Genomic DNA, 19537 nt, shown 5'->3' on the forward strand with positions numbered 1-19537 from the left:
ACGTAGATGACTTTGATGAGTTTATGACTCTTTCTGGATATTTTGTCCCTCTACGTATAATGACCTTTCGCTTACCAGGGTCATCACTTAGGTTCGTCTCATCGTAGTTTACGATATTAGATAAAGGCAAATCCTTTAATTCATTTGTCAGTTCATCAAAATAGTTGCTAATTGTTTCTGGTGTTACACCAGCCTTTGAGCGTTTAATATTCTGACACATTCTCACAGCCAGTTGTTTCTTATGACGTTTTATAAATGATTCCACAAAGTCACGGCCGGGGAGGTTATCTTTAAACCTCTTAACTTCTTTCCCTCTCCAGTCTAAAAAGTCTTTTACAAGGAGTCGTAGAGTTGTAGTGTCAATGGGATAACCCCATTCGCCACATATCTTAATATCAACAAACAGCTGTTCTTCTTCAAGAGATAATGCTGTCTGACCGCCATGTTTCTTCAAATTTGGACCTCTTTTCAAATGTCAATAAAGAACACAAAACATGCAAACCATGTTTTTTGCATACTTTCGAAGGCTTAATCCATTCTGTATATCAGAAATTGCTTTTTCGATTGTTTTTGGATCGTGCTTTTTGTAGCCACCACGTGTTTGTACTTCCTTGGCATTTTACAGGGTTCTGAAATAAAACAGCTGTGTCAGTTAAGTATATATGTATATAACACATAATATGTATTTTATATTGTATAAGTGTGATTTAGTATTAAATTTTTTTTGTGGGGTGAATAGAAACACTAAAAAATATGTGTTTCTATTCACCCCACGAAATCTGAAAATCTAACGTAATCAATATGAATAATTTCTGAAATAATATTGTTAAAGTTAAAGCCTAAAGTAAGCCTTAATCTTTTATATGGATAGTTAATCTATGTTTTGAACAACTATTTACTTCTATGAACAGTACACATTCTGACTGACCTGGAAAGTTCAAAGTAGATGAAAAAACAGCATGAATCACGTGCAACATTCAAGAAGGCAAACAAATAGGAACCAGTGCTGCCACCCAAACAAACCATTAATTCCCTTTTAGCCTAAAGTGTACCAATTTAAAAAAAAAAAATAGTTGCCACTATTTGACCATAGTTATGTAGGAAATAAATTACTATATATATAAAAATGAAGTTTTGTTTCTATTCACCCCATTTTACGGTACTCTTTTTGAAAAAAAAAAAATATTATTTTTAAAAGCAGAATATAGGCTTACATCTAAAAAACAAATTTCACTAACTTGAAAGATTGATAAAGATTGTTTGGTCCTAGAGGAACCTCAAGAACTCATCCAAAAAAAATTGTTTATTTTCTTGATACAACTAATAGAACACCATTCCTTTTATATATATATATATATATATATATATATATATATATATATATATATATATATATATATATATATATATATATATATATATATATATATATATATATATATCTGTGTGTGCATGTGTGTGTGTGTGTATATCATTGGTAGGTCGTTTTTAATTTTCCCCATAAAATGTAAACTTTATATTTATTTAAAAAAAAAATATCAAAGATCGGAAAAAAAGAAAAAAAGCTTAAAAAAATAGATTGTCTGCTGAACCAAAACTCTCTGTTGATGTAGCGGCCCTCCTTGCATGTTTAACCTAATTTTCAATCAATATATATATAGTCTACCTATATGTCAGTCAATGTAAACTCTGTTGCATTAATCACAAAATGAATTAGTCAATAAAACAAAAATGAAAAAACAGTTAAAGAAAACAAATAAATTAAATAACAAAAGCATTTAAAAAAAACAACAAAAAAACATTCTAAATGTTTATATTTTTATTAAAAATAATTTTAGCCCTTTAATTTGTATTTTTGTGGTTTTTAAAAAATTGATAAAATTTAATTACTTTTGTCAATTAACTTAATAGTTTATACATAAATTTCTACGTAAAACTATGATCTTAATAAAACTTTTTTTTGTAATTTTACATCAAATGTCTTTATCTCTACTAAAAATTTTGCCTCCTATATAATTACCTGAATTCAGACATAGATGCTTTTCTTGCTCTCTTCACACTAAATCTTGTACTTATATCAAATATTAGGTTCTGGTAAAGCTTTAACATTGTCATTAACAAGAGCATATTTAACATTTTATCTCTCATACATGAGTCTAATCTTATTACATCTAAATGATCTTATTTCTTCTAAAGATAAGGTGGAACTATTTGCAAAGAACTTTTCCTCTAATTCATCTTTTGAATCTAATGATCACATTCTTTCTGTCATACCAAAAAACAGTTTCATCTACTATTAAACATCAAAATCACTCCTGCTTCCATTCCTTAAGTTATTTCTCACAAAACTCCTCTTATAAGTGTCCTCCAAAAGTGTTCTCTCTTACAAAAGTATTCTCCAAAAGTGCAAACACATTCTGCTTTGTAGGTGATTTATTGAAATTGTATCTTGACAGGCTAATTAATTTTATAGAAGCTAAAGATGACCTCATTTTAAATATAAGTAAGTTGTTATTTTTTTTTATTGGTTTTAAATAATTTGATGTTAGATATTCAATCATGTTTTATATGAATCTGATTATTTAGTAAAGTGTTATTGTCTTATAAAGTATGTTTTATATGAATCTGATTATTTAGTAAAGTGATATTCAGGTTAGATTTTATAAAGTTAAATTTTCTTCTTCAAAAATTGACATTTGTTTTTTTTTTTAGTTCTTAATTCAACAAATTTTTTTGTACAAAATGTTTAAAATAGAATAAAAATATTTTGTTATTTCAATTTTAGTGCCACAGCTTATCACATATTATTGGTTTTAATTTCTAGTTTATCTTCATCTTTAAAATTGATTTAGAAAAAATTTAATATTTTCTAATATAATTATGTTATTCTATTTTATGAAATATATTATTAATGGTTTGATTGGTTTAAAATGTTTTTAATTTTCAATTTGATTACCTGTATTTTTTAATATTCATTACAGCCAATAAAGTCCTAGCAATCCCAGCAACAGTAGTTGCTGCACTACCCGTAACTGGTAAATAAATGATTTGTGGTTTTTACAGTTCAACTATTTCAATTGTTACTTTTTTTTATTTTTAGGTTTATTTTATAAAGCGTTTGTACGCTGTTGATAAGTTTATAAGAACCCACACCCTATAGTGCACACAGGGTGTGGGCCAGAATAGGGAAAAAGATTTCCTTTATTTCATTAAAGAGGAAGGGATTACCTTTACCGAAAGGGAAGTGGTGGAGTTAGAGTGGGAAGGGTAAAATACTTAACTACATTTACAAATAGAAGATATTGTTGAATGCTTTTAGTTTAATATTTCTATTGATTTTTTTTGTTAAATTTTGTTTGTAAATAAATAAATTTGTATAAAAATACCAATTTGTTTCCTTTTTTTTTAATATTAAGTAATGTTTATAAAAAAATTTTGCTGAAAAGATTTACATTCTGTTTTTACACTAAACACTATCAAAATTTTAGTCAGCAGAACATGCAAAATATTAAAACGATTTGTTGCTGTGACGGTATTTATGAGTCTCCATGTCAAAAGAATATTTTATTGTCCATTAAGATTCTGTGAATACTTCAAATTGCAGTTAATAATTTTCATAATAATTGACAATTACTACTGAATTAGGGGTATCTTATAAGTATTTACAATGTAAAAGCATTTAAAAATCAATTTTTCACTGTGTACGTACTTTATTGATGTGTCCTTATCTGTTCATGAAAACATAATTGTTTTTAATTAAAAGGATCACATTTTTAATAGAAATAAACATTTTACTATATTTTTTTTTTTTAATTTTTTTGTTGTTGTTTATTTTTATGACTTTACCTTTATTATCTCATGATTGTAGAGTTTTTTTTGTTTATTTCTTTAGTTCTCCTTTATTGCTCTACTATCATAAATTTACTTTGTGTTAAAAGATGGTTTTTACTTAGTAACCTTTAATTGTTTAAAGTTTAATATGCTGATCATTAGCTAATAGTTTAAAAAGAAGTTAGTTTGTTGCAATCAAAGTAAAAATAATTTTACTTTTTGGTCACATTACAAAATTTGTTTGCACTGATAGCTTTTATATTTTTGTTATTTTGTGTAATTGTTTTTGCAGTAAGTGTCTTTTCCTCTAGAAAAAACATCAGCAACAGGTAAATTGGTTTGTAGTATTAATATGTAATGTTTTTATTTCTTTTATTATATCATAGCTTTTTTTCCATTACAGTGCTTTTTCAACATATTTCAGAACAAATAAAAGGCCCACATCTCATAAGGCAAAAAAGGTGTGGGCCCAAATTTAGGGCGAAAGCTCAACCCCCTCCTTTTTTTAAATAAGGAGTGTGGATCCTGTAGAAAGTACAATATGGGGAGAGGGAGCGGTGGGAAAATAATAAGCTACATCTACAATTGGCATTTTTCTAGTTGGTTAATCTACCAATTGATAGTTAATGAAGCTGACATAGTTAAATTTTTTTTGTATATAAAACTTTTCTTTATTCATTTTGTTTTGTTTTTATGTATAAATAAATTGTTTTCAAGGTAACCCATGTCGTGTATTTTTTCCTTTTAGTTCAATTACTTTTTTTAGATTAATCAGATGTTTGTTCAAAATAGATTCGAATAGAATCGAAAACTATCGAAAATTGTTTTTTTTTTTTTTAATTTGTAAATAAACGTGTAAATAAAAATATCTTTTATTTTACAAAATCTATTTTTTTGAAACCACAATCCGTAATGATTCATATTTTATCTATGTGAACAAAATTCTATGCAAATATCTAACATGTAAACTTCAAGTTATGTAAATTATTAAAAATCATATCAAATTTTACAGATTTACTTTTACTTTAAAATTTAGAAATTTTATTTAAATTTTTATTTAATTTACTTTAATTTTATCTAAATTAATTAATTTAATTAATTTTATTTTATTTATTTTAAAATTTCATTTAAATTTTTTAAGAAAAATCCTTTTATTAAAAATATATAGAATATATTTTTATGAGATTCTAATAAAAAATAAATATAGTAACTACTATGTTATTTCTTTAAAACTATTTATTTATTGCTATTCTAATAAATAAAAACTCTTATCGATGAAATTATATATTTCCACCAGTCTTTTTTGTGCAATTGTATGCACCATAATAAAATTTAATCAAACTTGACGTATAATAGTTTTTTTCCCACAAACTGACGTCACTGTGCAGAACTTTTTTGGCTTAACTTTTGGATTAACGTTTTATAGTCTATAGTTTTTAATGGTCTAAGATCGACTTAGTTCTGCCCTTTGTATAGTGTTATGTACAAACGTCTGTAAGTGTAAACGTCTTTAGCATATGTTGAGTTTTCAGGCAGCATATGGAACAATCGTGTATAATAAATCTATAAAAATGAGAAAACTTTTGAACTTCATTTTAACAATTCAAAAACATTTTTGCTATTTTATTTTGTTTTTTGCTATAATTATTGCTATAATTACTATAGATATATACTATAAAAATTTTTTTGCTATAAATACACTGAGATTAAAAAAAATTCAAAATGTATTAATGCTAAGGGGTGGTCTTAAATCCCCCAGAACAACCTGACAACAGCGCACTAAACCACTTAGCTATTAATGATATGTGTTTAGCAGAAAAACAAACCTTTTCCGCATACCAAGAGCTTAAAAGAAATTATAAATTTCTTTTAAGCTCTTGGTATGCGGAAAAGGTGCGCATGTTAGTTTTTTTGGTTTTAACGCATTTTCAATATGAATCATTTTACTTAAAAATAAGTAAACAATGAATAGGTATAAAAATGATCGATGTGGAATAGATAAAAATAGAAATAGGTAGGTTTGGTAAAGACCCATATTTTATAGGTCCAGAGAGGATATAGGGTATATATATATAAAGAAAAAGTATAGAAAAGGTTGGTGTGGAATAGACTTACAAAGACCCATATTTTACAAAGACCCGTATTATACGGGTCCAATCAGCTAGTATCAGAAACAATTTAAAATAAAAGAGTTAACATAAAATAACAGGAACTTTATAAAATATCAGAAACTTTATATAATATCAGAAACTTTATATAATATCAGAAACTTTATATAATATCAGAAACCATATAGAATAAAAAAACAATATTAATTACAAGGAACTATGTCAAAAATCAGAAATTATATAAGATTAAAAAAATCAACTGCATACAACATTGGGAACAAAATATCAGAATCTACATATAAACCTATTTATTAATCGTAACATACCATCATTTGAATAATATTGTGTACTTGATATAGCTATGTTCATTAGCTTTTTTGTAGAATTTATTAGATCAAGATATTCAACTATTTGACCATACAAATATTGAAACTTTAAAGTATAATTTACAATCACACTACCCATCCTACAAAAAAAAAAAAAAAAAAAACAGTTAAATAAATTAATATCCTACTTTTTAAAAAAACTTTTTTCCACATATTTACAAAGTAGCTGCTAAGAATATGTTAGAATTTAAACTCTGTACCTGTTAGTCTGGACCATTATTATTTCTTTATGATACCTAAAATTGTTTTCTATATTCATAGATCATCTAGACTATATTTTAAAAATTTGGAAAATTATTTGTGTAAAATATCCGGAAATAATCCGAAATATATTTCTCTCTTAATTTTGCTTTTAGCTGAATTTTTTTTAATTTTTTTTCAAACTTTACTTAGTTTTGTATGAGTGATGAGTGAAAAAGCTTAACAAAGAAGTATATTACAAAAGTATACACCTAAACTTGTATGGAAAACATTTTGGATATCCAGAATAACTAAGTTGAGAAAAATATCTGGAATTCCGGAAATATCAAGAAAAAAATAATCCCTGTATAGGTATCGCCCATAAATTAAGCAACACAAAAAATATTTTAAAAACAAAAGTAGGAGATATTAAATTCTTTTACGCAGCGATTTTCATTTAAAGTAATTTCCTTTTTAGATTATTTATTTAAATTAAGACTCTGTGAGGGAAAACTTTTGATCTTATTTTGTTTTGCTTATTATGAAATTTTGCGTTACGTAATTTATGGATGATCCCATATTAGAAAATAATATCTATATAGAAAGTGATAACAAATGGAAAAATTTAACAATTAGTCCAAGGTTATTCACTTGTCATTTTTAAAATATATTATATATTTAGATTTAAAAAACTATTTACATTGTTAGCTAGATTACTAAATAAGTATTAAAGTTGTTCTTTAAAGACAAGACTTAATTTACACTAGTTTCTGGGGTAAAACAAGGTTCCATTCTCGGTCCAGTCTTGTTTCTGATTTATATTAATAATCTTTCAGATAATCTTACCTCTAAAGTGATTTGATAAATTGATCAAGGTTATAATACAACTATGCAGGCATGTCTATAACTTAGTGATAATCAATTGGTAAAATCCTCTAATATATTTAATTTATTACAACATTTTTAAAAATTCTTTTACCATAAAATGGGTGAATAGGGACAGTAAAGTGAATAGGGACAGAAGCTAGAAAAGTTTTTTGGATGTCTATGTCTAAGTTACAGGGATAGCCAATGAATCTTATCTTTTTTTCCATTTAAGTATGGTACAGGCATATATAACTATTTTACCTTTTGCAGTAAATCATATTAAAAATAATCCCAAAAATGTGAAAAAAAAGTTAGCATGAAAAAGCTTTTTTAGACAAAAGTACTGAAGGTGTAATTATGAAACTTTACCAAATTGTTGTATAAGCAATTTAATGAAACTGTGAGAAATTACAGAGCATACAACAAACAATAGCTTATATAATTACATTAATTTCAGGTTTTCAGGAAAAAATATCCGATACTGGGATGAACTGTGTCAGTTGTTACAATTTCCAGAAACCAGAAAAGGAGAGGAAACTGATTTGAAAGAATGTCTTGGAACATTTCAACATCCTGCAATACACAGAAATGTGTCTCACTTGATTTTTACTCAAGTTGAGGAGGCATCACTATTCAGTACATTTTTACATTCCTAGTACATTTTTGTATTCCCAGTACATTCCTGGAACCACTATTTTCATCAAGGTAACCAATCATTCAAGGTAAAACACTAAACTCAATTAAAACATCTAAATTTATTATTTTGTTGTAATAAAACATATTGGAAACAAAATGCAGCCCATACCATAACGGTCCTCCTCCAAAGTTAGGATTCATAGCAATCCATTTTTTTTTGTCAAATCATGCCAATAATACTTAAAGCCATCAGGCCCATCTAAGTTAAACTTTTTTTTGTTGCAAAAAATAACATTTCCCATTCTGCATCCCATGTCATGTAATTCCTGGCAAACTTACATCTTGCAATTTTTTTTTGTCAATGGTGGTTTTGTTATTTTTTTCCACTGGAATAGTCCTGATTTAGAAAAAAATTGTTGGACACATCTTGTGGTCACAGGTAATACCACTTTAGTTCCTTATTTGTCTTACTATTGCAAAATGGAAGAATGTTGTCTTCTGGTTATTTTTTTATTTCTACCCGTAAATTGATTTTTATTGTAATTTTCACCTAAGTTTATAAAAGTATTCACTGCATGGATTTTGATTTTTTTTTTTGCAGTTTGTTGATTAGACAAGCACATATATTTGTAAGCAACAATTTTTCCTTTTTCTTCCTTATTCAACAACCTTGTACTAATTAAACAAATGTTAATTAAAAATACACAAAACTTCCAAATAGAACAAACAAATAAAAATCTTACTCAAACTTTAATCAACACTTATTAAGTGTTCAAAACAAATTGATAGAACTATGGAAAATTTGCAATATTTTAAAATACCAATATTAGAAAATCATTCTGGAAAACTTAGCTTCAATTGTTTCTGAAACACATAAAAATGTCATAAACCCATTTATTTGCAATAGGTTTAGTAAAGATATTTTGTGGTTAATTTTATAAATATATTCTGTGTAAAATCAGCAATAAATATATGGAAATTTTGCTGAGTATATAAGTATATATATATATATATATATATATATATATATATATATATATATATATATATATATATATATATATATATATATATATATATATATATATATATATATATATATATATATATAAACACACACATATATGTAAACACACACATATATATAAACACACACACATATATATATATATATACACACACACACACACATATATATATATATATATATTTATATATATATATATATATATATATATATATATATATAACTATGTATAAATACACCAATAATTTTAAAAGTAATCTACAAAATAGAATATATTTAAAATTATTTTTATTTAATAATTATTAATATAATAATTTAAATGTATTTTTTGAATTTTTTGAAAAAATGTAATTTAAAACTATTTTTAAATACATGGATACAAAACAAATGATTTTCAATAATAATAAAAAAATACAATAGAATGAGATAACCAAGTAACAACACTATAAATTAACAAAAAAAAACAAACAAAAAAAAAAACATACTCAAGCTTATTTACAATAATATTGGTTAATCCTTTTAAATCATTTTGATTAAAGCAAGATTGAACCTAGAACAAAAAGTTTACAAGTTTCAAAATAAATTCAAAACATACTTATTATATAATAATATATATATATATATATATATGTATATATATATATATATATACATATATATATATATATATATTATTATATAAATATATATAATAATATATATATATTATTATTATATATATATATATATTTAAATAGGGAAATATTATTATTATTATATATATATATATATATATATATATATATATATATATATATATATATATATATATATATATATATATATATATTTATATATATATATATATATATATACAGTTATGGCCATTGAAATCCGACCACTGCTGAATATAAAGAAAAACAGTCTATGCATGCGAATAATCAATTTATTTTCTTCCCTGACATCAATGATTAGTTAATTAGCTTTTAGCCAATCACATTAGCGTTTATTTTATTGCACTGTAAAATTTATTAAGCTATATATCTCATTGTAGGGTATGGATTATCATTTAACTGTCACAATTTAATTATGACTACGAAGGAAGGTCTTCGTGCTAATATTAAACTTTTATGGGAGGATGGTGCAAGTGAGCGTCAGATATCAGCAAAATTGCGAATGCCAAAATCTACTGTTCATGATATTATACAACTAATCAAAGACACGGGATCCACTGCGCCCAGAAAACGTTTTGGTAAAGCTAGAATTACTAGCAAACAAACAGACAATATGATACGCAGGGCTGCTGTGAGAGATCCAACAATATCCAGCACACAAATCAGGGCAGATCTACCTAATGACGTTACAGTCAGCACTCGAACAATTAAAAGACGTTTATTGAAAGATGCATGTCTACGTTCTTGTTGTCCAGCCCTCAAACCGCGACTGTCTTTAAAGAACATCCGTGATAGGATCGCATTTTGTAGGGCTCACAGACACTGGTCAATAACCAAATGGCGCCAGGTAATGTTTAGCGACGAGACACAAATAAAGCAATTCGCTCCGCATAAGTCATTAGTTCGTCGCCCACCTAATCAGCGTTTTAATACAAGGTATACCGTACCAGCTGTCAAGCAATGTCCTTCAATTATGGTGTGGGGCGCAATAGCTTCATCTGGTCGATGTGGTATTTATTTAATGCAGAAGGGACAGACTGTTAACTCCCAACAATATCTAAAAATCCTTCAAGAAAAGGTTCCAAATTTGATGGAAATTCGTCGTTGCAAAATATTCCAGCATGATGGTGCACCGTGTCACCAATCTAGTCTTGTAAAATCTTGGTTAGAGGATCACAACATTCAGGTTCTGGGTCCTTGGCCGGGATCATCCCCAGACTTGAACCCAATCGAAAATTGCTGGGTCAAGTTAAAGTCAGCAGTATCCAGAACTAATCCTACATCACTGGACGATCTAGCGCACAAAATTCGTCAAGCTTGGATTACTGAAATAACGCCAAAATATTGTCGTGGCTCTCGTGGATTCAATGCCAGATCGCATTAATGCAGTCTTAAAAGCACATGGTGGTGCCACTAAATATTAAAAACATTGAATATGTACGATATGTTACATTATAATCATTAATTGTTACTGTTATTCTTTTATTGCTATAATACAATTGTTTATTACTACATTAAACTAGTTTTAAGTAAAATGATACTGGTGGTCGGATTTCAATGGCCACAACTGTATATATATATATATATATATATATATATATATATATATATATATATATATATATATATATATATATATATATATATATGTATATATATATATTTACATATATATATATATATATATATATATATATATATATATATATATATATATATATATATATATATATATATATATATATATGTATATGTATATATATATATGTGTGTGTGTGTGTGTGTGTGTGTGTGTGTGTGTGTGTGTGTGTGTGTGTGTGTGTGTGTGTGTGTGTGTGTGTGTGTGTGTGTATGAAATGATATTATATATTATGATAAGATAATCTTTTATATACACTTTATAGATTTATATAGACTTATATAGACTTAGAAGTTGGTGTAAACAAATATTTTTGTTTTAAAAGCTTGGTAAATTGAATTAGTCAAAAAATAATTTTGACTAATTGAATAATTCTAATTGTGCAATATTTCTTTAAATCTATTTCAAGTGTTGGCACATAGACATTTTGTCCATATGACAACAGTTAAAATAAAACAAAAAATTATAGTCACAATTTAGAGATTAGGGTTTTTAGAGGTTATTTGTTAAAAGGCCTAGGTGCTAGGTTTGGAAGCCAAGTAAATAAAAAAGTAAGCAAAACCTATTTAATTGTAAATTATGTTTATATTCAAAAAAACTTAAATACTGAAATTATTTATAAAACTATTACAAATTTAAAAATAACAACAACAGTAACAAAAACTTTGTAAAAATTAATAAATACATATAACAACAACAAAAATTATATAAATTGTTAAACATATGTAAACATCCATAACAACATTTAAAAACCAGCAAATAATATTCTTTGAATTTTTGATAGTTTTTTTGAAGAGAAAAATGGAATAAAAATTTAAGAAAAAAAAAATCCAAAGGTATAAAATAAATAAATTTATACAAAGTAAATTGTTACTAATGCTAAAAACCAAAAAAAAGGGGTCATCAAAAGAACAGATACAACCCTATGTAGAATGTAAAAACAATAAGTATATTGAAAAGTCATACAGAGTTCTTGAAGTTTATTGTAAAATTTTGAGCCTCATATGAAATGATGTTATACATTTTCCACATCCATTTTTCTAAAGTTCTCTGCACTAAATTGACTTTGATAGCTAAACAAGTGAAGCAAATAATACAAATCATTTATTATAGTATAATAAAAACAATAAGGTAACTGAATTAATAAAAATGAATTATTTGTTATAGTATAATAAAACTAATTTATTTGAATTAATTAATATAAATTATTTATGATAACAAAATTAATTGGATTTGATGAAGTTATAAGTCAAGTAATATTAACAAAGAACAAAAAAAAATTTTTTAATTGAACCCAAATTTTATGCACAAATTTATTTAGTCTCACCAATATTTTATATACAAGTTTATTTAGTCTCATCAATATTGAAATTTTAAAATTAAACATTAATTTGAATCTGTGTATGTGCTGTATCATACATTTTAGATGGTTTTAAAAGATCCAAAAAAAATCTATTATTTAAGATCTTAATTATTAAAAATTATATAACAATCTATTATTTAATCTCAGATCCAGTAAAAATCTAGAATTTTCTAAAAACTTCCTAATAGTTCTGAAAATGAAAAAAACCTTGAAAAGAATTCACTTTAAATTACTTCAAAGATCAAAAAGCTATTAAAATTTTTTGTATAGTGTCAAACTCTAGAAAATTAAGTTTAAGGTTTTTATATATATAGCTGAATTATATATATAGCTGATTAGGTGCATTTTTATTGGTTATATTCAATTTATATGAATTTATTCATTAAGGCCTAACAACAAAATTGAAAACTGTTGATCACTTAATTGGTTATTCAATTAAATCTTTAAAAGATTTTCTTCTGGAGAGTTCTAGCAACTGTGAAAAATGATCTTAGTGTTTAACTTTTATTGACACAAAATAAATAGCATAACTGTAAAAGATGTAATCACCACGGCTGACTCAGATTATCATAAAGAAATTAAAATTAATTATTAATACTTAGAGATCCAGAAGAATGTTAAAGGAAGAAAAGAAGTTTAGAAAATAAATGAAGATGACTTCATTAGCTTCACATTGCCTACCTGCGTCAACACAGAAACAAGAAAAAAGAATCTTGTAGTAACTCAGAAATTACTGGAAATAAAGAGTGTTGGGCTTCGAGGAAAACTTTAATACTGCAATTAGAAAGGAATGATATATTAATTATAAATACCAGACTTTATCAAAAGCTTAATCTGTTTTATTGAGATAACAAAGTATGATCCTTTGATTCAATAGATGAGTTAGAGGAAAAGTTTTGCTTTACCTTTGGAAGAGGTAATAAGGTCAGACTAGTGTAAGGGAAATATAATGGTAATATAGCCCAATTAATGTGAATGACATTGACTTTCCAAGTCTTTAGAACCCAATTTCTGAAACAAAATATGAGATTTAGTAATTTGAGAATAATGGACCTTGGTATCAAACAATATCTTTAACATCAATTTCTTGCAACAATAAAAAAGCGTTTGTTTTCAAGAGAGTTGTTCTCATAAAAAAGTTAAAGATATTATTATAATTAAGAAATAGCGTCTGAATAAAGGAGAAAACCATAGGTACTTGACTTAAAACAGAGGAAAATGAATAAAAGCTTTCATATCTGCCTGATTCTAGGAGGGAATTCTTTATAAACGAGGCACAACTTTCAGCAGAAAGACAATTAGTCAAAGAATCACCATGAAGAAAATTAAAAACAAAATCCAGTTAGCCTTAAAGTAGTAACAAAAAGTGTAATAAAATGTAAATAAAAAGAATCTGATATAGAAGAAGGATGAGATAAAAGTTTAAGTGAGACCATAGCATGATCTGAACCACCTAACAGAGAAAAAAGAGAAACTTCTAGGTTCAAGCTAGGTTCAGAGACAAAAAAACAAATTAGGGAGCGAAGATAAGAGATTAAGTTTACCTAAAAAAGATTGAGAACCAAAAATGATAAGCTTTATGGCCAGCCAGATCAGTGGTGGTTATAAAGTGGTGGCCAGCTAGATCAGTGGTACTAGAGCCAAGCCATTCAGTTTGATGAGTATATAACAATAAGCAGCCATCAAAAACATTATGGACTGAGGAATAAAGAGTAAGAGCATGGTCAATTTAATCAGAAACAACATTGAAAAAAGTGCAATCTTAGAAAGAAGGAAAACAATACAGAATAAAGAGAAAGTTGATTGAGCAAAGAAGTGCTAAGCAAATTATAGTAACACCAAGTAAAAAAAGCAAACAATAAGCAACACCAAGTAAAAAAAGCATAAATCCTTAAGTACAGTTAAGAAAATTCAGATCCTGACTTGACTGGATATATTATGTAATAGAATATGACTTGACCTACATTTTTTATATAAAAATTTATATAACTTCGGTAATACATTTATCTATAATAGAAAAAGAAAAAAAAAATTATCTTATAGACTTGCGCAAATAAAATTCATTAAACAAAAAATTTATAAAACTTACATTTACAAGGATTCATCCAACAATCTCTTGTAATGATGAAATCTCCACTGCATTCTTTACCATTTATTGCTGGTACAGGATTGTTACAGTATCGCACCCGCTTAGAAGTTCCATTACCACATGGTTTATCACAAATGGACCATTCAGTCCATTCTGAGAATCCACCATTAACTGAACATAAAAAATGAATTTCAAAGAAAAAAAAAGTTAATTTTTATATTATTATTTATTTTATCTACTTGATCAAAATAATTACTTAACTTATCTATTTACATAAACAGTTGTGTTTTTATTAACACATTTTATTCTTATTTATAAATTAACAATATAAATACTGCAAAACATAAACTTGAAGTTTTGAACTAATATTTAAAAATTAAAAGTTAACCAATATTTTTTTTAAATGATTTAATTTTATATATTTATACTTTAATATATATATATATATATATATATATATATATATATATATATATATATATATATATATATATATATATATATATATATATATATATATATATATATATATATATATATATATATATATATTAGACCAGTTCAAAAAAAATATTTTTTAATAATTAAGTGGCTCGATGTTTAAATGTTGTTAATTGATGAAAAAAAGGAAATCATTAAAAATTCAAAACATTATTTAGTAATAGCTCAATTAAGTTTACTTTTCAATGGGGTCCTAAAATTAAAAAAAAAAGTTCCTTTTAAAGTAGGTCAACCTGGTACTCAAAAGAAGCAAAATAATATATAAATTTCAAAAATAATAATTGTTTTATAAAAAATAAATTAAAAAATTTTTATTTTTATTAAAAACTTGTAAAAATGTACTTTTTTTATTTCTAGTTAAAAAACTATAGTTTTTGTGCAATTAATTAAATTAAATCTAAAATAATAATTGTAGTATGAAATTATCATTTTTTTTTTAATTTTTATATAATTTCGCTACTTTTAAGACCCAACATGACATACTTATGAAAATACTTCTTTTTTCAAAATAATAGGGACCTGTTAAAAAGTAAAGTTAATTGAACTAATTTTCCTGACCACAAACCACATCAAATCAAAGGGTAACCCAAATAAAGTTCAAAAATTCTTTTTTTTACATGCAATTTTGAAATGGTCTGATATATATATATATATATATATATATATATATATATATATATATATATATATATATATATATATATATATATATATATATATATATATATATATATATATATAGTATATATATGTATATATATATATATGTATATATATATATATATATGTATATATATATATATATGTATATATATATATATATGTATATATATATATATGTATATATATATATATATATAATATATATATATATATATATATATATATATATATATATATATATATATATATATATATATATATATATGGATAATTTGGATGTCTATAATTCAGTTAGAACTATTGAAGAAGACCAACAAACGGCTGCTACGTCTGATGCATGTTTCTGATACTGTCACTGATGATATACAATCAGAACTACATTCTCCAAAAACTTCTGCTAAGAAAAGTACAAGGAAGCCATCTGTGATATTTGGTCTTGGCAACAAGATTACGGTAGAAGATGTGGAAATATCTGGAGCGTGTCTTCCAACATGTCAGCAAGTGTTGCGATGTATCGGGTATTATATTAATGATGGTGGTATGTGCAAAAACCGTACTCGGTGGGATTTGGCTAAGCTGGTGCTGACAAAAATCACAGTCTTCTATAAAGCAAAAATTTCCATGATCAGTGATCGTAAAGCGTGCCAGAAGATGCTAAAGCTGCTTGATGACAATGACAAAATTAGAGCGATACTGTCCGCACACAGGTCAACACTAGCTTCTATAAAAAAGGTCCTGCAGATGAAGTATATCGAAGACATTTCAACTGTGGCTTCAAAATGCTGAACAACTGATAAAAAATCCGGAAGACTTGTCATATTTACAGTCGATGAAAACTGGTTGAGCGGCAAGTTTTAGTTCACATGACAAAGTGTTAGCTTCAAAACTTCAGCGTCGTCAGAAGCGCTTAGAGGTAGAGGCGTTGCGGTGTCAGAAACTGAAGCAATAGAGAAGTGTTACTACGATTGCAGATAATGCCAAGGTTGAAGAGCTAATTAACAGTGACCGCCACAGTGATTCTAAATACAAACTTTATCTGAATGATGTTTTACCAGTTAAGACTGCTAGCACATGTCATCGTATCAATAGTCAACCTGGAAATCCAGCTTTCAACCCTCATGATATAATAAAAAGACCCAAACTTGTTGCCTTAGCAACTCATCTAAATATGACACCAACACCAAGCCTTCCCAGGAAGCACGTGCTGTCGCACGCTTTGTTTGTACATGCTTAAAGTAATTCTTTTAGACAACTTGACCACATTTTTATATAGTAAGCGTTTTAACAATTTGCAGCAAAATAAAGCTATAAGAAACTAAAGAGAAAAAAACAGCAATACTCATAGAAAAGAACCGAAGACTATATGAAATAGAAAATCTAAATAAAATAAGCTAAAAAAATGGAATATTAAAAAAAGAAAATTGTTAAGAAGTTGTTATTTTCCACTGCCAAAATTAATAAAAGTCGAGAAAGAAAGCTGATAAGAATATAACAAAAACAAAAACATTTTTTGATATACAATTTATTGACTTTTGTCAGTCAGTATATTAAAAAAATACTATATTATTTGCACTATAATAAGGACCATTTTAAAATTTGTTTTTTAAATGTTTTTGCTAAACTTTACTGTTTTTATCAATGCACAGGAAAGCAAAAAAATTACTATTTATTTGTGAAATATATTTTTTTATTTTTTAACAAGTTTAACAATGTAAAATAATAAAAAGTCATCAATATAAATGTTCAAATATAAAATATTTGGTTTTCAATACCCATATTGAAATAGTGTGCACTTTTGTAGGATTATCCGAATTGTGCAATTTGAATAATCCTACAACCTTTTTAACAAAATATTTAGGAGCCTATTTAAAACTATTTTTTAAGTTTTTAAATGCATTTTTTTAAACAGAGCAATCGTTATGTTCATTATCTCTTGTAACTCGTATTAATATTGGAAATTGGGCATTTTAAAAGAAACAATTTTAGACATGCATCAAATGTGGCAAATACATTTATTAAAGAAGCCATGTTATTCTTTTATTTAACTTATTCCATCATTACAAAAATTATTAATCAAATAATATATAGTTTACAAATAAATAACAATTTATTTTCTTATTTTCCTATTATATAAGTATTGAGAAAAAACTCTCAAATATAGCAAAAACATTTTTAAAAGCAAAAAGACATACAAAACGAATAAATGTAAGAAAAAAAATTTACAAAAATAGTTCATAGTTCAAGTGTACATAGCAAACCAGTTTCTTAATTATATGGACTGATGAAAATGGTGAATAAATTGCATATCAAAAGTTTCAATTGTTGTTAAATCGTTATAAAAGATAAAGCTTTTTCAACAAAAACTCTAAAAAAAAGAATGTAAAAATTGTATAAAAATTTTAGAAAAAATTTTTTTTTTTTAATTTCCTTTTTTTAATTATTAAATTTTCTAGTTTATTTAACTAAACTTGATATTTCGTTACAATTTTGTTTTCTTTTTTAGGATTGTTTTTTTTCTCTTGGTAGATAAGCTTTTTGCCACAAATTATTGAACCACTTTATAAGTTAAAAGATGCAAACTGCCATGGTCAGTTTGTCTAAAAAAATTACTTTAAACGTGGATCAAATCAAGGCGTGCGATCGCACACACTTCCTGGGAAGGCTTGAACACATCAAGCAGCTTATACTGAAACCCTGATATCCAAGGCTGGAGGCAACATGTCAAAAGTCCGTACATCATATTCAACTGCTGACAAATCCATGCAACAATTGCAGGGAGCAATGGGTTGCTCCGAAGCTGTCAACTCTGCATTGGGATTCAAAACAAATGCCATCACTGACAAATAAAAATATTAATCAGGAGCGCCTTGCAGTTCTTGTCCCAAATGCAAATGAGATAAATTTTCTCAGCATACCATCGTATGCACCAGGAACTGATGAAAATCTGGGGTCATAATTGCTGAGCTGACCACTAGACTCCTGCGTTCATGGCAGTGTAATGGCTCTATCATAAATATGGCATTTAACATGACTGCATTAATCACTGGACATTTAACTGCAGCCTGCATTGCAATTCAGATGCTGTTAGGATGAGCACTGCTCTGATCAGGGTGTCAATACCACGTTGGTGAAGTAATTCTTACTCACGTGTTTAAAGATCTTCAAATCAAGGTTTCAAAATCACAAGGCGAGGTGGATGTTAAAATTGTTCTTTTTGAATAAAGATCCGTCTTCTCAAGCATCAGATTGCAGACCTTCCACGCAGCACGATTACAACACAGCAACAGGTGAGCAAAGTGAGAGACTTTGTGACCCTGGTTTATAGTGCATGGTGGATGGATTGTAGTTTGGTTACAGATGCTCTGTGGAATGACTTAAAGCTCTTCCATTCATTTCTGTAGTATGAGTATGACTCTTGCTCTCTTGAGCAAGAAGGTTCCAGATGTTAAATGCCGTAAAGTCTGCTTGCAGTTATGCCAGCATCGAACTTAAAATTGCCACAGAATTAATTTGGTTCCGGCTTTGGAAAGCCTGACTTTTCAAAATTAATCACAAGTACAACAACTCTTGCTGATCTTGTGGGAACTGACTCTT

The 19537-nt window shown here is 26.5% G+C and overlaps 1 protein-coding gene across 3 annotated transcripts in view; it reads right to left on the bottom strand.

The window, feature by feature from the left end:
* The window catches only part of LOC101238067 (uncharacterized), a 174156-nt gene that overhangs the window by 39988 nt on the left and 114631 nt on the right, over nucleotides 1-19537 (bottom strand). For all 3 annotated transcript variants that reach the window (XM_065813576.1, XM_065813577.1, XM_065813578.1), the window contains 4 exons: nucleotides 14780-14950; nucleotides 12294-12400; nucleotides 9521-9585; nucleotides 6266-6405 (listed from right to left, as the gene is read on the bottom strand). In XM_065813576.1, coding sequence (XP_065669648.1) covers nucleotides 6266-6405; nucleotides 9521-9585; nucleotides 12294-12400; nucleotides 14780-14950 — 483 coding nt within the window. The remainder of the gene's footprint in view (nucleotides 1-6265; nucleotides 6406-9520; nucleotides 9586-12293; nucleotides 12401-14779; nucleotides 14951-19537) is intronic.

The sequence above is a fragment of the Hydra vulgaris genome, chromosome 12 (genome assembly GCF_038396675.1).
Source record: "Hydra vulgaris chromosome 12, alternate assembly HydraT2T_AEP".
In the NCBI taxonomy this organism is placed as follows: domain Eukaryota; kingdom Metazoa; phylum Cnidaria; class Hydrozoa; order Anthoathecata; family Hydridae; genus Hydra; species Hydra vulgaris.